At 50.7% G+C, this 22,227-nt stretch overlaps 1 protein-coding gene across 4 annotated transcripts in view; it reads right to left on the bottom strand.

The window, feature by feature from the left end:
- Positions 1-280: 280 nt before the first annotated feature.
- The window catches only part of ESRRB (estrogen related receptor beta), a 125,672-nt gene continuing 103,725 nt past the window's right edge, over positions 281-22,227 (bottom strand). For 2 of the 4 annotated variants that reach the window (XM_007987358.3, XM_037984308.2), the window contains 4 exons: positions 19,451-19,561; positions 18,819-18,980; positions 9,592-9,861; positions 2,267-2,583 (listed from right to left, as the gene is read on the bottom strand). In XM_007987358.3, coding sequence (XP_007985549.1) covers positions 2,339-2,583; positions 9,592-9,861; positions 18,819-18,980; positions 19,451-19,561 — 788 coding nt within the window. In that variant the 3' untranslated portion in view covers positions 2,267-2,338. Of the gene's footprint in view, positions 935-1,391; positions 1,407-2,266; positions 2,584-9,591; positions 9,862-18,818; positions 19,043-19,450; positions 19,562-22,227 lie in introns of those variants that run through there. The other 2 variants (XM_073011184.1, XM_073011185.1) reach the window with 2 other exon arrangements.

Here is a 22,227-nt window from a genome sequence, read left to right as displayed (position 1 = left end):
CTCTGCTAGAGGGGCTCTGAAGTGGGGGTGCTCGCAGCAACACTAGGTCCAGTGAGGCAGTGTGCAGAACACCAACACGCTCCAAACCAGATGTTACATGGTGAGCCAGAAATGCTTTCCCTAGAAAAGACGGACAGCAGATGCCAGCTGGGCATGATGCCCTGCCGCCTGGGTCCTCCAGCTTGAGCAGGAAGTGACAGAGAGGGGTGCCACCTCGGCCCCGCTGCAAGGACACAGCACAGTGAGAGACTGAGGGAGCCCCAAAGTGCACACCCCAAGGTCTCTACTGTGAAGGTTTCCCCGGAGCAGAACCTCAGGGCAGAGCCTCTAAATACTGTGCTAGACTTCGTTTGTAGCTGGTGTTCCTTGATGCCGGGAAGGGGCCTTTGCCCCGAATGTGTGCCTCCACCCAAATGAGGGAAGATGGGCTGCATGGAGGGCCAGGCATGCAGCATCCTGGGTAATGGCTCCAGTACCTACTCATCAAGTGACTCAGACCTGATTCCCCAAAGGCAAGCAGAACCGGGGGGGACACACCACTGGTCTGGGAGGACTCTTGGAACCCTTAACATTTTCTGTGTGGGACACCATCAGAGAGCTGCTCTGCGGTTTGTGGGTTTCAGCCAGCCCTCCTGTCTGGGATGACCTCAGCATGTCCGAGCCCGGAAGCCCAGGCTGGGAGGTTCCTGGGGTAGAACCAGGGAGGCAGGACCAGGGCTTCCATGGAAAAGCTGCAGAAAGGCACCTGGCCTCCTGGTGTCCTAGTGCCAGGTGAGATCTGCCTGCCTGTCTCGGTGAGAGGGGTGGACTAGAAGGGCATTGATTGGGGATCCCCAGGGGGTTGCTCTGATTCCTTCTTGTGAAGGCAGCTGATCCGGAAGGGGCATTTTCCATCATGGCTTGATACTCTTTCGTCCTTGGGAGATCCTCTAAGCTGCCCTTAGCCAACATGTGAGCACAAATGGGTGTTCAGGGCTGCCCCTTGAATGAGTGAAAACTTTCATGGCTGTCCACAGAAATAGGGTGACCCACTGTCCCAATGTGCCTGGAGTGGAGGAGTTTCCTGGGACAAAGAAACGTCCCAGGATGGTTGGTCACCCGGCACAGCCAGGGGGACTGCAGGCGTCCTGCCAGAGAGCTGGCATGCTCGCAGTGCCCAGGGGAGCTACACCAAACCTCTGGTGGTGCAAGGGTGGTGTGAGGGCACCCCTCCTGTGGCACTGGCACACCAGCCCTGCGGTATGATGCTGAGTGCAGGGAAGGGAAGCCAGGAAGGATGAGGCAGGCCACCCCGCTGAACTTCCCCTCTTTGGGGCTCCCCTGCCTACTTACTCAGCTGCTGGGCCTTTCTGTGCTTGGTAAAGATGGGTCTGGGCCTCTGCCCATCCTGCCTGATCCTCCCCCACCTGGAGTGCTCTCAGATGGAGCCAGGCTCCTGAGCTTCTCACAGGCTCACCTGGCCTGGACCTGCCCTTCAGGGAGACGGGGAAGGCAGGAAGCAGGAGAGGGTTCTGGGGAGGATGATATGGTCCCCGCTTTTCTCTGTGCCAGCGCGTTCCTGTCTACAGGCCCTGGAGTCACCGTGGCTGGCTGAACCCACTGGGTGAGTGAGCTCTGAGGTAGGGTCAGGAAGTAGCATGGGACTCCCAGGGGAGGAGGAGAGGAGGAGGACAGGTGGACACTGGCACGGTGGGTGACAGGCAGGGGGCTAGGCCCCGAGGGGTGGGGTGCCCAGGAAACACGTGAGCTCTAGCCGCTGCTCTCCTTGGGTCCGCCCTGAAAGCTGAGTGGGAACTGTGGAAGATATGGGGCCTCTTGAGGGGCCCCAGAGAATCTCAGAGCAGGCAGGGCCTCTGGAAGAAGATGCTGCTGTCCCTTGCACACCTGCCCTCTGCAGAAGGAAAACCTCCGGGTGGTACCCAGCCCGAGCACTGCCCACCCAGGCCACGGAGCGGGGAGGAGGCAAGGGAGTTAGGAAATGCACACGCTGCCTCTTGGTGGCTCAGTAGAGGGGAGGGGGCACTTGCTCCAGTGGTCGCCACTCCGGAAGGGAGTCAGCCCAGGCCCAGGCCTCCGCACCGCCCATGGAGAAGGAAAGACATACCAAAGAAAAAGCCAGTTACAGATGAGCCCCGCACCCCTGCCCCCCCATCCCCGTCCCCCGCCCCACTGCACCCGAGAGTCTGCACACAGCCAGGAGGTGAGAAACCCCTGCCTCTGGGACAGCTCAGAGCCATGATACAGGGGTTGAAGGTGGAGGCTGGTGGCTGTGGAGGTCTCCACCTCGGTCTGTCCATTTGTCCGTCTGTAGGTGGGTATTGGTCCGTGTGCAGGGCCATCAGACCTTGGCCTCCAGCATCTCCAGGAAGAGTTTGTGCATGGGCACTTTGCCCTGCAGTTTGACGCTATAGAAGTGCTGCACGGCCTTGGCGGCCGTCTGCCGCAGCAGGGGCAGTGTCAGCAGCAGCTTGCCCGTCCTCCGGGGCTCCTCGTGGCGCTGGCTCAGCTCGTAGTCCTGCAGCGCCTCGTGCAGCAGGTCCTGCAGCTTCTGGACGGCCTCCAGATCCTCGATGTACATGGAATCTGCAGGCACAAGGACAAGCATTAGCAGGCTTGGCCGGGGAGTGCTGCCTGGCATGGGTGCCATCTCGGGGTCCAGGAGGCAGCATGGAGGCGGGCAGGGGTATCTTCAGAACCCTCGCTTCACAGAGAGCCAATCTGAGGCTCAGAGAGGTTAATTGCCAGTCGGAAGTCACAGAAGCTAATGACAGAGCTGGGGCTCAAACCCAGGGAGAGACTGGCATCTACAGAGGACATTTCTCAAGAGGTCACCAGGGGGTGGCAGCAGAGACACTGGAGCCAGACTGTTGAAATCCTGTGTACCTTACTTGCAGGCTGTGTGACTTTAGGCAAGTTATTCACTTCTCTGTGCCTCATTTTCCTCACTTGTAAAATGGGATAATAGCCATGCCTACCTCAAGGGTTTAAAGGAGTTAAATAGGTCAAGGGTTTATAACAGAACTTGTCACAAGTCAGTACCCTGGTAGCAGTATCACCCTTACCACCGCCCCTAGCCCCATCACGGCTAACACCATGACAACCACTGCAGCTGCCGCTGCCAGGCACCAGCTCCCCAAGTCTTCAGGGCAATCGCTAACCTGACAAAATTCTGTTTATAGGACACAGAATGCAGGCACAGATATAGGGGCTGAGCTCCATGTTAGGGTCCCCCGTGGTGGCAGCATGGGGCACGGTGATGGAGGAAGCTGTTGGGAGTTCTCTAAAATCTTGGGAAAGGTTTTGAACTTAGGCCATGACCTAGGGGTTCAAACAAAATTTACCTATATCCCAGCATAGCAGGGAGGCGCCTGCTGATGGCCACGTGACAGCTGGGTCTGAGCCGGCTGAAAAACACGGGAGTGAGGACTCACAGGGTTGCGGTGAGGGTGACTGAAGCAGCACATTACCCAGAGCTCGGTCAGCACCTAATCAGTGTCAGGTAGTGTTATTCCTGTGGGGACTCAGGCTGGGGTGAGTGTCCTTGCAGGGCTGGGTCTTCACTGGCCCCACATCCAAGTCTCCTCCACATTTTTCTGCTCCCTGCTACCAAGGCAGTGAGCACTCCTTGGTCATCAGGTGGGAGATGAAGCAAGGCCCCATTCCTACACTCTCGGCCACTTACAGAGTGGGTACCTAACATGGCTGGGCCCTGCCCTCTGGGCTCCTGTCTCCTGCCAGCTCCCTCTCCCCGCCCTCTCCATCCTCCCCCCACTCTCCCCAAGGAGGCCAAAATTGGCAGCTGCCTTCCACCAAAAATGAAATAAAATAACATTGCAAGATTAATTTCTTTGCAATCCATCAGCAGGTCTGTATTGATGGCATTGATAAACTGTTAATTACAAAATCAATGGCTATGAATTTTTCCTGCTGTCAGGGAGCTTTGGGGATGGCTGGGATGTAGGGTAAACGGCAGCCAGCAGGCTCCAAGGGGGCCGTGGTGTGGGGTCACAGTCTGCCTCTGATGTGCTTGGGCACTTCTGCCCAGCGTCAGCCCCCTGAGCTACTGGACCCACACCTGAATCATCCCGTGCTCACAGCCTCAGCAGTGGCACCCATGGTGGCCCTGGCGGCTGCTGCTAGGACACCTCAATTGTCTCCTGGCACCCATACCTCCTCCAGCCAATACATTTTCTCTATCATGCCTGGGTGATCCTTCTCCCTCAAGGCTGGGGAGGGTCACTTCCACACAACGCTTCCTGTCTCCCTGTACTGACCCCATCAAAATCCAATCCCTTCACAGCCCTTGAGCTTCTGGTCTGAGCCCAGCCTGCTTTTCTAGCCTCTCCCCCAAACTGGCCTGTTCTTTCCCCATTTCCCGCCTGGAGCCAATGGCCCCACTACAGAAGTTTACCCTCCCTCTTCCCATCCTACCGAATCATCTCTTGCTTTAAGACCCCACTCAGCTTCTGCTTCCCCAGCTGAAAACAATTTACTCTTTCCTCCTTGAGCCCTTTTCATGATCCTCTCTTATGCCAGGAATCACTGGCTCTTTCTGCCACATCCGAGTTCATGTCTTATCTCCCTTGGAAGCAGGGGCTACCTCCAACTGGCTCCTCTTCCCCAGGCCACTCACTATGCCCCGCAGAGCCGAACAGAAACACAGTGAGCTAGGAGGGATCTGTGCCAAGCACGGTGGCCACGGCCTTATGTGCGTCACTGCACATTCTTCACAATAAGCTGCTGTTCTCCCCATTTCACAGATGAGGAAACTGAGGCTTTCAAAGGTCAGGTTGCCAGACACTCAGCCAGCAGGTGGCAGAGGCAGCATTTGAACCCAGGTCTCACTGACCCTGAAGTACACGCTTTAAACCCAGCCTGCTCAAAGTGTGGTACACAGACTGGCTCCTGCCTGCCCTCTGGATGTTACTGGTCTGTGATAAGAAACTGAGAGTAAGCATTTAGAAACTTTACAGCACTTTGGAAGGATGATGTATATTTATGTCTGTTATATGTAAAAATGTAAAAATTTGGCTCATGTTTTGTACATCAGGTTTTTAATTTCATTTTTCTAATAATTTATTTCTGTTGTACTTTACAAAATGATCTATCCATAATGGATTGAACATTTTGAAACATCTAAGAATGGGTCCTTCATCACATGTACTTTGGCAAGCGCTCCTTTAAATCATTACTTTATTTTATTTATTTATTTATTTATTTATTTATTTATTTATTTCTGAGAAAGGGTCTCATTCACTCTGTGGCCTAGGCTGGAAAACCATTACTTAAAAAAAAAAAAAAAAAAAAAAAAAAGACTAGCCAGCCTGCTTTCTGAGTATCTACTTGGTAGCCACAGGGCCTCATGCTTAATCCCTCCGTGCTGGGAAGGAAGCATTCCCCTCATCAAGGCCTGTGGCTCTCTGGAATAAGCAATGTCTGTCCCCCCTTGGGGGTCAGCCAAGGCCCTGAACATCACAGACTCCTCCTCTGCCTCCAGCTTCTCATCCTGTGCGCCAGCTGCAGGATGGCTCTCTACGTGTCGCTGGGGCAAGAAGTCCGGAGACCTGAAACCTCATACCATGGGACAAAGTGCACTCAGGCAAAGTCTGAGCCAACAGAAGCTCCTGATGGATTCATATCGACAAACCACCACGGGTCCTCAGGTGGGGGTGTGTGTGTATGTGTGTATACACATGTATGTGGGTGCATATGTGGGTACGTGCATGCATATATGCGTGTTCACGTGTGTGTGTATGTGTGGGTGTCTAGGCATGTGCATGTGTTTGCATGTATACATGTGCATGTGTGTATGTGTGCAGGTTCATGTGAGATCAAGGGAAGAGCAGCTGAAAGCTGGTGTGGTGTGGTCCGGTACTGAGGACCAAGTAAGAGTGGAGGAGACACCACCTCTTTATTTGCTTCTCCCAACACAGCCAAGATTGAACTCTGTGTCTGGTGTAAGTAAGGAGAGCCCAGAATAGAGGACTTGAGCTCTAAGGCCTGGCCAGCCTTCCTGTACCTGGCTTTGTGCACCTTGCTTCCTCTGCTTTAACTGCTTTTGCTCCTCCTCCACCCGTTGGAACCCCCAAGCCCTCAGCAATGCCTGGTTCAGATGCTCCCCTCTGTGTAGGTGAAGCACAGGACCATGATGCTATTCTGTATGATATGTCATTGTAGAAACACGTTATTATGCATTTGTCAAAACCTATAGAACAATACAACACAGTTGGCCGGGCGCAGTGACTCATGCCTGTATTCCCAGCACTTTGGGAGGCTGAGGCAGATGGATCACCTGAGGTCGGGAGTTTGAGACCAGCCTGACCAACATGGAGAAACCCCATCTCTACTAAAAATATAAAAATTAGCCACGCATGGTGGCACGTGCTACTCGGGAGGCTGAGGCAGGAGAATGGTTTGAACCCAGGAGACAGAGGTTGTGGTGAGCCGAGAACACACCATTGCACTCCAGCCAGGGCAACAAAAGTGAAACTCCATCTTAAAGGGAAAAAAAAAAAAAAAAAAAAAAAGAACAATACAACACAAAGAGTGAACCCTGATGGAAATTATGGGCTTTACTTAATAATATGTCAATATTGAGTCACTATTTGTAACACATTACTGCATTAATGCAAGATATTAATAATTGAGGAAACTACTGGGGAAGGAGGACTTGGATGGGGTGGGCGTCTGGAACTTTATGTACTATCTGCTCAATTATTCTGCAAATTGGCCGGGTGTGGTGGCTCACGTCTGTAGTCCCAGCACTTTGGGAGGCCAAGGAAGGTGGATCACCTAAGGTTAGGAGTTTGAGACAAATCTGGCCAACATGGTGAAACTGTGTCTCTCCTAAAATTACAAAAATTAGCTGGGCGTGGTGGCAGGTTCCTGTAATCCCAGCTACTCAGGAGGCTGAGGCAAGAGAATCGCTTGAACCCAGGAGGCAGAGGTTGCAGTGGGCGGAGATTGCACCACTGCACTCCAACCTGGGCAACAAGAGCAAAATTGTCTCAAAAAAAAAAAAAGTTATTCTGTAAATCTAAAACTATACTTTAAGAAAACAGCATTAGGATTCTCTAACAAAGAATGCACTACAATTTTGGAATTCAATGTGTAAATATTCTCTGTGGACATATGTAAAATTTTTATTATTATTTTGCACTCATTCATTATTAACAAAAGATTTGAACTAAAAAAGTGACATCCTTTTCTGTATTAGATCAGGTTCCCTGGGAGCAGAGCCTGAGGCAGGGGTTTAGGTACAGACATTTTGCAGGGCATGTGTTCAGGAGAAAGGAAGTGGAGAGGCAGGAAGCACAGAGAAGGAGAAAGCAAGGCAAAGATGGGACCTTGGCTTAGCCTGAGCCCATGCAGGGCTCTGATCTGGACTTTTGTTCCCATGTGGGTCCACCACTGCCTGGTGGTGCCAAGGAAAGGGCCACATAACCCTCTGGGCAAGGCAGAGGAGGGCAGGCCCTGCAAAGGGGTACCTATGAACTGTTAGCAGCTGGGGGATGGATGCACTAACCCAGTAAAAGGGATCCAAGTGGGTCATCAACAGCACCCCCTGCACGCACCATGAAGCCATGTGCTAGGGTAATCAACTGTCCCAGTTTGCCAGGGACTGACGAGTTTCCTGGGATATGGGACTTTCAGTTAAAGCAGGACAGTATTGAGCAAACCAGTTGGTTACTCTGTGTGTACTGTCTACATCTGGGAGCCAGTTCTCCCTCTTCCATATGCTAATAACACTTTGGGTCCTCTATCATTAATAATAATGATAATAATTAATATTTATTGAACATTTCCTCTAGGCCAGGCACCGGGCTGAGTGCTTGATTGTCAGTCGATCTTTAATACTCACAAAAGCACTTGGGGATGGGCGTGGTGGCTCACATCTGCCAAGGCGGGTGGATCATTTGAGGCCAGGAGTTTGAGACCACCTGGGCAATATAGTGAAACCCTGTCTCTACTAAAAATACAACAATTAGCTGGGTGTGGTGGTGCCTGCATGTAGTCCCAGCTACTCAGAAGGCTGAGGCATGAGAATCGCTTGAACCCGGGAGGCAGAGGTTGCAGTGAGCCGAGACTGCATCACTGCACTCCAGCCTGGGTGACAGAGCGAGACTCTGTCTCAAAAAAAAAAAAAAAAAAAAAAAAAAAAAAGAAGTACTTGGAAGAGGTGCTCAGAATATCCCACTGAACACACAAGAACACTGAGTTGCCCAAGGTCGTACTGCTAGGAAGTGTCAGAGATAGAATTTGAACTTGGGTCTATCTGACCCAGACCTGGGCGGTTAACTCAGCCACACACTGCTCTGCAGCAGAATCGTGTGTGTGATTCCTGACATGTGCTCTCTTTAGGGAGGGGACCCTGTATTTATCCTACTCCTGCAGCCCCCGGCACCCAGCACCATTCCCTGAATAGTGTGGAAGCTCTCTAAGTGTGGATATTGGTTCCATTCAAGTTCACTCACTGGCATTCCCCAGTGCCTGCCTTTCTCCTCAGATAATCTAGCCAGAAGCTGGTGGATGCTAATGCAATGGAGTGAGTCCTCCTCTGTAACTTCAGCTTAAACCACTCAGTTGGGAAGGTTTTATCCTCCTGTATTCAAGCAATTTGACTGAAAGATTCAAGGAGTGGGTATAGGTTCAGGTTGATTTTGGAATCAGAGGACCTTGGTTTGACTCTTAACTCTGACACTTTTTAACTGTGTGATCCTGGATGATTTTCTTTACTTTTCCAGATCTCGGTTTGCACATCTGTAAAATGGGGTTGCAACAATAAAAATTTTTCTCTCGGGTTGTTTGTAAGAATTCAATAGACTCCTAGCTAATTTAATAAGTTGACGCTGAGCATGGTGGCTCATACCTGTAGTGCCAACACTTTGGGAGGCTGAGGTGAGAGGATTGCTTGAGTCCAGGAGTTTGGGACCAGCCTGGGCAACATAGTGAGACCCCATCTCAATAAAAAATAGAAATAAGAATTAGCTGGAGTAATGGCACATGCCTGTAGTCCCAGCTACTCAGGAGGCTGAGGTGGGAGGATGACTTGAGCCCAAAGTTTGAGACTGCAGTGAACTAGGATCAAGCCACAGCACTCCTACCTGGGCAACAGAACAAGACCTTGTCTATAATAAACAAATAAATAATTGAGTGCTTTTTATGTGCCAAGCATGTTGCAAGCAATATAATTATGTATAAAGAAATCCTGTCAATAGCCTTGTAGAGTAGGGACTGTTTGCTGCTCTCCTTTTACTGATGAAGAAACTGAGGCACAGAGTGAAGCAACCTGCCCAATTGGTAGACACGGGATTTGCTCCTCAGCAATGTGGCCTCAGAACCCATGTCCTTAGCCAGTGTGCCAGTCTGGACATCTGAGGCTTAGGAAATGCTCAGCCAGTGCCAGCCTTCATCACCAGCTTTTTATCTGCAGGCCACCCCTCGGACAATCTTCAGTGATAAAAAGTTTCAGTGTTTTCTTTTCATCTTTATCCAAGGCAGCCAGTCCTGCCTACAGGCCCCGGAGATGGGCTCACTAGGCCCATGCAGACCCCTAGAATCTCCCCCTCCAGGCCCCGCTGCCACCCTTACCGGAGTTGGCGAGGGCCAGGGCCTTGAGCGTCACAAACTCCTCCTTTTCCACCTTGAGCTTCTTGTACCTGCGCACCAGCTGCAGGATGGCCCGGTAGAGCTCCAGCAGCCCCGCGAGGCGGGAGTGCTCCTCATCCATGATGTAGTCCTCAGCGTACACCAGCTTGTCGTCATAGGGCAGCGAGCGGTACACGATGCCCAGGATGAGGATCTCCATCCAGGCACTCTGCAGCAGGCTCATCTGGTCCCCCAGGGAGAGGTTCGAGAAGCCTGCGGGAAGAGGGGACACAGAGGGCAGTGGCAGGTCAGAAGGGCGGACCAGGGGCCTCCCTGGGGCTCGCTAGGGGGCAGAGGTTGCAGGTGTGGCTGTGTCCCTGGCACCCCTGGATCCTGTCCCCGGGCCTTCCTTGTGTGGTGTAAGACTCACTGTCCTCCCCTTGGGGAATGTGTCAGACTTGGAATTCATGGAAAAGACTGAAATAAGAAGAACTCAGTCAATGTTGACAGTTGTTGTTATCATTATTATTGTTAGTTCTATGGTATTTTCCAAACGTCTGTAGAGGCTTTTTGATTCATTCAATGCATTTGTAGTTAAAGGAGTGACTGAGTACATACTGGAACCAGGAAGCAGCATTACGTGCTCTCGGCCACTCTGGGGAGTTTCCAGGGCCCACTCTCTGCTCAAACCAGGGGAGGCTTTCGTGTTTGAAAATGACACCTGATCCTTGATGCAGCCTCAGCTGTGCAGAGACCCACAGGCCTTACCAAGAATGAGGACGCAGCTGTTCAAAGCCACAGGGGAAGGCCCCAGTGACCACAGCCTGGGGCTGCTAAGAGATCAAGAGTCCCCAGGGTCAGGGGCACTTTCTCACAGGACAGCCTGTCCTCCCAGGTTCAGAGCACCCCTTCCCGGGCCATCATTCTCTGCTTCACGATGACCCAGCAGTCCTGTTCTGGGAGCTTGGAATCATGGGAGTTCCCCGCTCCCTGCTATGGAGGAGACTGATTTCACAGTGAAAATGAAGTTGGGCATGGAGAAGGCTCCAGAATTGCGACACTGTCTTGTCCAGTGAGCTGTGGGTATTGCCTGGGTTGAACGCTGACTCCCATTTACTAGCTGTAGGCTGACCTTGTGAAAACCATGCAACTTCTCCAAACCTTACTTTCCTCATTTAGGAAATGGTTTTATAGTAGGGTCTACTTCAGAGAGTTGCTGTGAGGTCTAATTGAGACGATGATTCCAGAACAAACAAAGTATTTACTGAGCTATTATTACTAATGATGAGATGAGAGTCCTCATCTGCAAACAATGATAATATACTGGAATTGCATTATACACGCACTTAAATTAGGCAAAGTCAATTAACATCTTGATTTATAGGAGAGTAAGAGAGAGTAAGTAAATAAATAAGTCGGCTGATTTTCAAACATCTTAACCACCAAACACAAGGCAGTAACTTCACTGGAGATTCAAACAGAAACTCAGTGATTGGTTCTAACACGGACATGTTGGATTTATTCAAAGAATTGTTGCACCATGCACTATGGGTAACTGACATGAAGAGATTTTTTTTCAGGGTTAGTTTTGCCTAGGAAGGACTTTCTACTTCATTTGCTGACTTAGACCCCATCCCTGGCTGGAAGCCACTTTCTGATGTGGGGTGCTGTGGGGGTGAAAAGAGAAGATGCATGTAAAGTGCTGGGCACCTCTCCCGGCGCCATCAGCACTCAACATGCTAGGGTGCTGGTAATGGCTGCGGCTGTTGTTACTATTAATATTATTGTTGTTGTTGGCATAACATTGGCATCACTCACTTCTCCTCTCTGGACTTGTCTGGAGGTCTGGGTGGTCCTGAGCTGCTAGATCACCCAGCTCTTTGGCTTGTGTGGTCTACCCCATCGATTTGCTGTCCTCTGTCTTCAAATGTCACTTCTTCCCTGGCTTCCACACAGGGCATGTCAGTTGAACCTTAGGGGGCACTCCTGGAGCTGAAGGCCCCCAACTTGGCAGGCCATCCTTACCCTGTGAGCATTCTCCAAGTGAATTATCACGGTGCCCAAGACCAACGGCTCAGCTCACCACTGGCTAACAGAATCCGTGGGTGATCAACCAAAGAGCAGGAGTGATTACACCGACCGACATGGGCGAGCTTTGATTGATGCACCTTCTCAGGGGAGAGGCTGTGACAGGGGATCAGGGTGTGTGTGTGTGTGTGTGTGTGTGTGTGTGTGGTTGTCCAGATTCCCTGCATGGGAGAGGGTGTATGGCTGCCTGTGGTGGCCGGGGAAGCTGGGAGGTAATAAAAGATAGATAGAAATGGACATCCAATTTCCCTTATCAGGTCTCTGAGTAGGAGAGAGGCCTTGGGCAACATTAATTAACAGATACCAATCAGCCAGCACGGGAGAGTGTGTCGGGGGAGTGTAGGACAGCTCTGGGGAGGGGGTCTAAAAGCAGACAGACTGGAGGGGAGATGGAGGAGGAGGGCAGGAGCAAAATTAGCAGACAGCTGAATTGGAAGGTGGCAGAGAGAGAGGATGAGGTAAGGACTAGGCTTCTGGAAACACAGGGGAAAAGTCCCCTGTGCAGTGAACCATGCAGGTACAATCATTAGGATGTTACTAGAATGCTTTCCTGCCCTTTGAGACATTCAGCAAAAACTTACTGAGCACCTACTAAGTGCCAGGCCTGTGCTAGGCACCGGGGACAGAGTGGTGTGCTCAGTCCAGAACTGCTCCCTGCCTTCAAGGGCTTACAGTGAAGGGGAAGACACACACCAAGGGGTACAAATCAGCACCAAGTTAGAATATGAGAAGAGCTACAGCAAATGCAGGGCTCTGAGAGCGTGTAACTGGGGAAGGTGGTCCAAACAAGAGTCTAGGGAAGGCTTTGTGGAAGGGGAGCCTTGAAGGCTGAGCTCTCAAGTGGGGTGGCGAGGGCACCTTTGATGAGGCACATGCCCAGGTGCCCCTGGTTGGCCCATCCCAGCTCTGAGTTCCCAGGATGCACAGACACTGAGCTCTTCCTTCCCCTACCCCCACGGCTAAGCACAGCAAAGAAGCTGCCTGGCAAACCTTTGCAGCTAAAAGGAGAGAGAGAATGGACAAATGCCATGGGCTTCGACTCCCGGGAGACAAGAAAATGTGCCCACGGTACTTGGTTAGACACTCTAAGATCTTTGGACCCAGATTCAGGGCTAGCTGCCTTTGCCTATCTTGTAGGAGTCAGGCTCTGCCCTTCGGTGGTGGGAGGGAGACTGGACTTGGAAAGTTCTGTGCCGCCATGGGAGGATGTACCCGGGAGGCCTGTTCCCAAACCTCTGCTGGGCTGCTTTGAGTTCTGGACTCAGTCCCTGATCGCGCTCTTCCTCCCTGAACATTTTCAAAAAGCCCTGAAAATAGCTTTGATAATCTAAATGTCTACTCCAAAGCGCTGAATGGTAATACAGCCTTCTTCCTTTTGTGCAAGGAAGGGAGGGGGAGATATTTGATATCTTTTAACATCTGAAATAGTTCAAATATTTTCTAATATTTGCAAAAAGAAACACCAGAAGGAAGATTGAGAAAGAAAAAATGGTGACTTCCAGGAGGTTGGAGTGGGAGGGGACAGGGAGAGGTGAGACTTCTGTTATATACATTTGTGTCTACATTTGGCTTCTGAACCCTGTCAGTGATTAAGATGCTTAAAAATAAAAGTAAGTCATAAATATAATTAAATTAAAAATAAAATAAAAGGCATGCTCCCTTCAACCTAGCAATTCTACTGCTAGAAATTTCTCCTAGTGGCCAGGCACGGTGGCTCACGCCTGTAATCCCAAACTTTGGGGGCCAAGGTGGGAGGATCACGTGAGCCCAGGAGTGTAAGGCCAGCCTGGGCAACATGGCGAAACCCCATCTCTACAAATAATTTAAAAATTAGCCGGACATGGTGGTGCATGCCTGTGATCTCAGCTACTCGGGAGGCTACGGCGGGAGGATCGCTTGAACCCAGGTGGTCAAAACTCCAGTAAGCCAAGATCACGCCACTGCGTTCCAGCCTGAATGACAAAGCGAGATCCTGGCTCAAAAAGAAAAGAAAAAAAAGAAATTTCTCCTAGAAAGAAAAATATGAATAAAGACATAAAGATAAAGGTAAAAGGGTATTAGATCACTGCTTGAAATTATTCAAAATAGAAAAAAAAAGGTAACTAATGTAATACATGTGATTATTATATAAATGTAATTTTTAGTTAAACGAATGTGCCAAATAAGGTAGAACTCTGTGTGGATGTGGAACGATACCCAAGGGGGCAAAAAGGGTGTCATTGTATGAGCACAGAGATCAGATTCCTAACTGCTGCTCATGCTGCTGCTCAGTGCCTCAGTTTCCTCTTCTGTAAAATGTGAATAATAACAGCACTCACCTCATGGGGTTGTTCAGATTAAATGAGCTGACACGTGGAACACTTAGAACCTTGCTTAGCGCAGGTAAGTGCTATTATTTTGTATAATTAAATGGAAAAAGCTGGTGTAAAGCAGTGTTAGGGTATAAGCCCATGGACTGAGGGACATACACACGCCCCACCCACACACACACCCCACACAGTGGTTGTATCTGCCCAGGAAATTCCCGGAAGGAAGCGTAGGATGGGGAATTTGGAACTCTTAATTTCGACCCATCTGTCCCATCTGACATCTTTCCTAGAACCACAAATTCTTTTATTTAAAATCCAGAGGAAGCCCAGGCACTCCTCCCTGCCCTTCAGTAAAGTGTCTTCCACCCCTGCCTCCCTCAGCTGGGCTGGGTCTCATTAGTAACTCTGCAACCAAGAGGCCCCTGAAGAGGCTACCAGGACGGTCTGGGGGTGGCCTGTGCCCCTGGGAGTGCAGGGGTGTCCCTGTGCCGGGCTCACTGCAGGCAGCACTGCCCCCTTGAGGCTCTCGGGCCTGCCCAGAGCTCCTGGCTCCCTGGGCTCCCACTTGGAGCTCCGCTGCCCCAGGAAAATTGTTTTATCTGCACCAACTCATCTAATAACATTCAGGCTCTCCCCAAGCTCCCCATCCCCCCGTCTGTGATTTGCCATCAAAAGCTCCTAGAATTGAAGAAGGGGAAAAAAAAAAAAGCACATAATTTGTGGCAAGTGGAGTTCATAATCTGTTAATTTATGATCGTTTCTGTCGACCTGGAGGGCCATTAGCAGAGGTAATAAAGGGAGATGTAATTATAGGATCTGGGGCCACTTCAGACACAGCTGCTGTCACTCGGCAGCTCATATTTCATTGACCCAGACGGGGGCTACCTGGGAGCAGCGCCGCTGAGGGACTTTTGTGAGGAGGCCTCTGGGGATGCCCTGCACATGGGAACCTGGGCAGGGCAGGGTGGTGGAGGCTCCCTGGGCAGGCTCTCCTGGCCGGTACAGGCATGAGGCTGCCCAGGGAGGCAGGATGGCAGGCTCGGGTCATTTGGAGGAGGCTGCAATTCATCAAGTGATTCCCCACTGCCTGTTAAAGGCTGCTAGCTCTTGATCTCATGGAATAAGAGGTGGACACTCTAAAGACTTGGGCTTGCCCTATGGGGAACCCAATACTTGGAACATACAACTCAAGGTAAAAAACCTGCATTTGGGGTAGGACAATGTCAGACTGACTTGAACAATGGCTGGGATTCTCAGTGAACCAAGTTCCCCCTGGAAGTCAGCCTTGTTCCAAATGGGATCCTTGGGGCAAAATTAATTCCTTGTCTCAGCCACAATTCCTATCAGGGGACCTCATGTATAGTGACTTCTCAATATGTGCATGCAAAGCTAAGTGTGCAATGCCCTCTGTGTGCCAGGCTAGAAGACACTGAAGCATGAGATGTGCTACCTTGTGTTTAAGGACAGTGGCCTAAATTCTTCAGAGCTTTACTCCTGAGCAGCCTGGAGTGGCCAGTCCCCATCTTTCTGTCTGTGCAGGCACCAGAATGGACAGAAGCCAACACAGGCCCAAGGGTGGGCTCCAGCTTGTATCCTCCCTACTCAACCAGCTCTTTCTCTCTCTCTCTCTCTCTCCCTCTCTCTCTCTCTCTCTCTCTCAGGGCTAGGGAGACTGTCAGATGCATTTTCCATCTAATCTGAGATGGGATAAAGTTGATTAGTTTAAAAATCCAGGCACCTGGCCAGGTACGGTGGCTCACGCCTATAATCCCAGCACTTTGGGAGGCTGAGGCAAGTGGATCCCTTGAGGTCAGGAGTTTGAGACCAGCCTGGCCAACATCGTGAAACCCCATCACTACTAAAAATAGAAAAAAAAAAAAAAATTAGCCAGGTGTGGTGGCACGTGCCTGTAGTCCCAGCTACTCAGGAGGCTGAGGCAAGAGAATCGCTTGAACCTAGGAGGTGGAGATTGCAGTGAGCTGAGAACGTACCACTGCACTCCAGTCTGGGCAAGAGAGCAGAGACTCCATCTCAAAAAAAAAAAAAAAAAAAAAAAATCGAGAACTTGATTGTGTCATTGCCTTTAGTAGGAGGTTTTCTTTTCTTTCTTTCTTTTTTTTTTTTTTTTGAGACGGATTCTCGCTCTGTCCCCGAGGCTGGAGTACAGTGGTACGATCTCGTCTCACTGCAAGCTCCGCCTCCTGTGTTCATGCCATTCTCCTGCCTCAGCCTCCTGAGTAGCTGGGACTACAGGTGCCCACCACCATGCCTGGCTAGTTGTTCTATTTTTAGTAGAGACGGGGTTTCACCGTGTTAGTCAGGATGGTCTCGATCTCCTGACCTTGTGATCTGTCTGCCTTGGCCTCCCAAAGTGCTGGGATTGCAGGCATGAGCCACCGTGCCCGGCCAGTATGAGGTTTTCATGCAGTGGCAGGAGACTTCACTAATTAATTTTACCTTAAACACTGGAAGGTCAGGAGGCAAATAATTCAGCATGCAGATTTATGCAAAATAGGGAAATTAGCATTTAAGATGGACAACTGAGCCCCTGTTTTTATTTTATTTTATTTTTTTTACCAAAAAGAATTCAGCTTTGGACAAAGATAAATGAAGCCATAAAAGGAGACTTTTATTATTATTAGCAACTACAACAGCCCTGGTAAGCGTCTCTGCCATTCGTACACACTAAGTGCGCTACATCCTCACGGCAATCCCGTGAGGGGCTCTATCGTGATTCCCACCTTACAGACAAGGACACTGAAGCTCTGAAAAATTCAGTATGTTGCACAAGGCCAGTAAGGACAGAGCTGAGATGAAAGCCCAGGCTGCCTGATTCAAGTCTATGCCTTTAGCACCCACTCTGCTCTAGCCCTGCTGTCTTGGTTGGGCACAGATGGGAGACAGAGCTGGAGGTGGAAAGGCACAGGGAAAAATGAGTGCAGGGGAGACACAGTCTCCTTGTCCTATCTACTTCCTCCGTGGTGTTGCAGGGGTAGGGTTGTGGAAGAACGAAGCATTGACCCAGGGGACCGCCAGGCGCCACTCATGAGCCATTGCTAGGATGCAGGATCTGTTCAACCTAGAACCGGAGTGTGGGGGTAGGGACAGGGGTACCTGTACCCAATTTGGCCCTGGGTTAGTGGAGCAATCCAGGCTGAAGTGTCTTAAGCAGTGGCCTGACCCCATATCTGTGCTGAACCAGCACTGGGCAGATTCAAAAACTACTGAGTGTATAATCCCCGAGAGGTTGAGCTCATTAGTAAGGGCATACCAGCCCAGATCCCTGGTCAGAATGCCCAGGGGCCACCAGGCAGTCCCTGCCAGCAGAGTCTCTGGGCCATCTGATATCTCTGTGCATCCCTGTCCTTTAACTTGGGCGTGCAAGGTCTCACACGGAAGGACTTTTTTTATTCCCTCAATCAACTGTGGGCCTTGGGCCAGGCAAGGTGGCTCACACCTATAATCCCAGCACTTTGGGAGGCCGAGGTGGGCAGATCACTTGAGGTCAGGAGTTTGAGACCAGCTTGGCCAACATGGCAAAACCCTGTCTCTACTAAAAATACAAAAAAATTAGCTGGGCGTGGTGGCGGGCACCTGTAATGCCAGCTACTCGGGAGGCTGAGGACCGAGAATCGCTTGAACCTGGGAGGCGAAGGTTGCAGTGAGCCGAGATCGCGCCATTGCACTCCAGCCTGGGCAACAGGGCAAGACTCTCTCAAAAAACAGACAAAAAAACAACTGTGGGCCTTGGTATCCAAAGTCTAGGACACCTTTGCTGTATCATCTGCATGCTGTATTCACCTTTCAGAGCCACAACAAATCAAACACAGATCTACAGACAGGAAGCTGACTTGTCCCATGTTCACGGTGAGGCATCACCAGAAAGATAAAAGGAGTTTCTCCCACACTCTGAGTCAACCTTTTAGAGTCTTAAAGGAGTTGAGGAATAAACTGCACAGAGAAAGGCCCCCAATATGTATGTAATGTAGAATACATGGGTGTTGGTGTCTACAAAAATAAAAAAGCTCCTGCCATCTGCCCAGACCTAGGGAGGCTGAAAGCAGGGTTTGGGTCCACACACAGTGAAGAGAAGTCCACACAGCCTGAAACATGTAACACACACTTTCCGCACCAGAAAGGCCCTTAAAACCTCAGAAGCCAACCCAGAGACAGGCCTCCCTTAGAGAACAGACGAATGGCAATAGTGGGCATGCAACCGATGCCAGCACATGCCAGACACTGTGCCAAACGCTCCACGAAACACAGAATCTCATTTCATGCTCACATCAAAGCTCATAAAGTGGGGGACTCTTGTATTCCCATTTGACAGAGAGGTCAGGTGGCCTCTAGGGTTACTCAGCTAGTAAGCTGCAGACCCAGAATTGGAATCCCAATCTGATTCCCAAGCCCATGCTCTTCACTGCTCCATTCTGCTGCCTCCAATAGGAAGAGAGAGTCAGTCTTTCTTCTGTTGTTTTCCGGCATTGTTCCAATAAGGTCTACAAGAAAACCCTACTCTTTGCCCTTTAAGGGCTCAAGGAACTTTTTCTTTGAATATTACACTAATTGTAGATTCAAACATGGCCCCACCTTGAATGATCGCTAATTCTGAAGAGTCTGCAGCAGCGTATAAGCCTCACTGGGCCTTCTAACTATCTGTTCCTCTTCAATGCTACAAGGAGAGAAGAGGAGCTCAGAGAAACAGGCCTGCCAGGATTTCACAGGCCTTCTGGGTTCTAGGATCTGGGCATCAGAAGCATAGCCATTGGGTAGGCTGCGGGGATGCTGGCTGAGTGTCCCTGGCCACACTCTCCCCTGGTCCCACATGCTCACCTGGGATATGCTTGGCCCAGCCAATGATGACCACAAGCTCTCGGTCTGCCAGGTCACAGAGAGTGGTCAGGGCCTTGATGTCCCCCTCAGGCATACCGGGGGGAGGCATGGCGTAGAGCTTGTCCGGCTCGGCCACCAGTAGGTATGAGACAATCTTGGTCACTGCAACAACCAAAGAGGGAAAGATAAACGCTGGGAAAAGAGGAAAGGGGCCGGGGTGGAGGCTCAGATGGGTCAGGAAGCAAAGTCGGGTTCCTAAGAGCCCCAGGAAGGTCAAGGTGGCTGTAATCTCCCCTCCTGTTCTGGCTCCATGAAGTTGCTGATAGCAGTGATCTGGGATGTTGAGAAATATCCCTCCAAGGGAAGTTGCCTGATGAATTCTCCAGGAGGAACTTGCAGAGCAAACTTGGGTGGGTAGCAAGGGGAGCATGTTCTGGACATTGGGGCCTGTGGCTTGTCAGGACCATGCTTTAATTGGAGTCACATTCTAAATGTGCCAGGCACTGATGTCACCTCCCCAAGATCCATATTGTCTCATGACCCAGTGGTGGGAAGATGACGTTTCCCTAAGGGATGCCTGATGTTCCAGGTACAGAGATGATCTGGCAAAAAGGACAGGGACTGACACTCACATGGCTTTTTAGCAGGTGGAGAAATTTGTAAGCTCAGGTACGGGCTGCTCTCTGAGTCCAGCCGTCGCTTGTATTTCTGGCGGCCTCCACGCACTCGATCAAGGCGCACACCTATTGGGGAGGAAAGGGAAAAGATCTCAGGAGTTGTTCAACATCACCAGGGGTAGAAGCACTGACTTTGGAATTTCAGCACTGGCTGGGTCCTTCAGGGCCATGCTCAGATGACCTCTGATAGCTGCCCCATGGCCAGCCTCAGGTCAGGTGGCTGGACAATCCTAAAATAATTGTCTAACAGTAATGGTGCATCCCAGTTGCCCCAGGCCTGGTCCTGTCTCTCTGGATTCAGCATCCTTCTGAAATCCATCTCAAGCAACCCTCAGCCCTTGGTTCTCCTTATCTCAACAAGGACACTCTACCAAGTGCTGGCGGAAAAAGTCACATTATGTTAGATCTGCTTTGAATCCAGGGAGGGTTAAGTTAACTTGCCAGCAAAAGAAAGGAATCCCAGTCATTCACAGGCACTTCAGGGGTTTTCACATTTTCCACATAAGAAGCATCTGAGGAGGCACTCATTACCAAAGTCAATTTCTAGACCCCACTCTCTGAGGTTCTAGCATAATGCTCTAGAGTCTGTCTTTACACAAGTCTCCAGGGGCTGGGAATGCAACAGTTGGACTGGCCACCTCTGGACTGGAAAATCCGTGCCTGGAAATATCTTGAAAGTAGGTTCAAAAGCAACCATGGCTACTCCACGTTGACACCCACTTCCAGGAGTGAGAGTTTACCCTGGAGAGAACTGTCATTGTCACTGTATCCAACTTGCCTTCCAGAAGTCTGCCTCACCCACAGCTCCTGCTGCCTGGACAGACACGTTGGTACCATTTCATGCCCCCTACCAGCAGATCAAAGGCACAGGGCCTCAGGTGGGCACACAGCTCAGACTGGCTACCCACTGATGTGGCCTGGCCTGCAAGGATGAATCCCAACAAATTGGTTACAAAGTATGAACCAGCACAAAAGCACCAGAGAGCAGGTGCCCCAAGCATGGTGCTGGGGCCCTGTGGGACCTGGAAGCCACTTCTGCCTTCTTGCTGTGGCTCTTCCAGGCCAGCCTCAGACAATGTGCCTTCCTGGAGTCCCTGCCTTGAGCTCACTGAACAGCTCCCTTTTCCTGACCATGAAATGGGCCTTGACTGAAACACACAAGAAATCAGACACGGAGACCAGAGTCCTCAGAGAAGAAAGCTGGTTGCCACCTCAGCCTCTGCTGTGACAGGCCAGGTTCAACTTCTGTTCTTTTCCCCAAAGGCAGTGAGTATCACCCTCACATAGCCCCTCACAGTTGACCTTCAGGGCCCTGTCTTTCCCTTTTCTAATAAACTCTGGTGCTTCCTAGATCGGGAGCAGAAGAAACAGAATCTTCATCCCTGTCCCAGCCTTGTCCATCCTTCAGCCCCAGAGGGTTGGCTGCCAGTCCCCCGGATTCAGGCCTTTCTCCAGAAGAGGCAAGGGGAAGCCTGAACAATGGTTACTTAGTGGAATGATGATTTAGAGCCCATTCATGCCTGGGGCTATTTTCTGGCTGTTTCTTTATTAGGATGTACAGCTACTAAATTTAAGTCCCTGGGAAGGAGGAAGTTTCCTAGAGCAACTGAAAGCAAAATTACTTTGTTTACTGAATGAGTGGAGAAAATTCCTTTAAGTGCGCATTGCCCTAAAGGACCTGCGGGGTGCTGAGGACACTACCCCCTACCCCTCCGCTGTCCCAGGTGTTTTCAGTTCAGGACTCCAGGTCACATCCCCCGCTGGAGGGCAAGAATGCTGTGAGCTCACTGAGTGAGCCTATAACTCCACATTTTTGTCAGCAATGTCTTTTTCAACCCCACAACCTGGGGCATTTGTACCTGGTGCTACATGGTTGCAGTGAACGTTTTTTAGTCGGGGAGATGGGGAGTCTATTCAGCAGCCCACCCGGGCTTCCTGTTTAAAGGAAACTCCCCTGGTCAGGCGCTGGGGCTCACGCCTGTAATCCCAGCACTTTGGGAGGCCATGGCGGATGGATCCCTTGAGGTCAGAAGTTTGAGATCAGCCTGGCCACCATGGCGAAACCCCATCTCTACTAAAAAGACAAAAATTAGCCAGGTGTGGTGGCACATGCCTGTAATTCCAGCTACTCGGGTGGCTGAGGCACAAGAATCACTAGAACTCGGGAGGTGGAGGTTGCAGTGAGCCGAGATCGCACCACTACACTCCGGCCTGAGTGACAGAGTGAGACTCCATCTCAAAGGAAAATTTTTAAAAACATTTAAAAAAGTAATTCCCTCTTGGGAATAGGGGAATTGTTGGAAGCCTGCATCTCACCCCTCAATGTACTACTACTCTGAGTAGTACACGTTCTTCTCTCTGCCCTCTGGAGGTCAAGGCATGAACCCACGACACAGGCTCAGTCAAGTGCACCATCAAATGGAGGCACAAGGGCAGAGTGAAGGTGAGGACTGATCAGACCAGCAGTGCCTCCACAGCGGAGGGTAGGCAGCCCCTGGCCAGTGTGTCCTGGCTACTGGGTGTCCTGCTTTTGGGCTCTCCAGGGATTCTCGTGGTTCTTGTCTGGTTTCTCAATGTACTCTTTGAGCCTCCTGATAGGCTTCCAATAAACTCCCCTTCTGCCTAGAAGGTCAGGTTTTGTAACTGACAACATCTGTTGTTGACTTCTCCAGGAGCAGAATCTGCGACAAGGCTGTGCATGCGGACAGTTTCCAAGGAGGGAAGAAAGCCAG

This window comes from Chlorocebus sabaeus, chromosome 24 (genome assembly GCF_047675955.1).
Source record: "Chlorocebus sabaeus isolate Y175 chromosome 24, mChlSab1.0.hap1, whole genome shotgun sequence".
NCBI classification, from domain to species: domain Eukaryota; kingdom Metazoa; phylum Chordata; class Mammalia; order Primates; family Cercopithecidae; genus Chlorocebus; species Chlorocebus sabaeus.
This window is presented reverse-complemented; position numbering and strand designations above follow the sequence as displayed.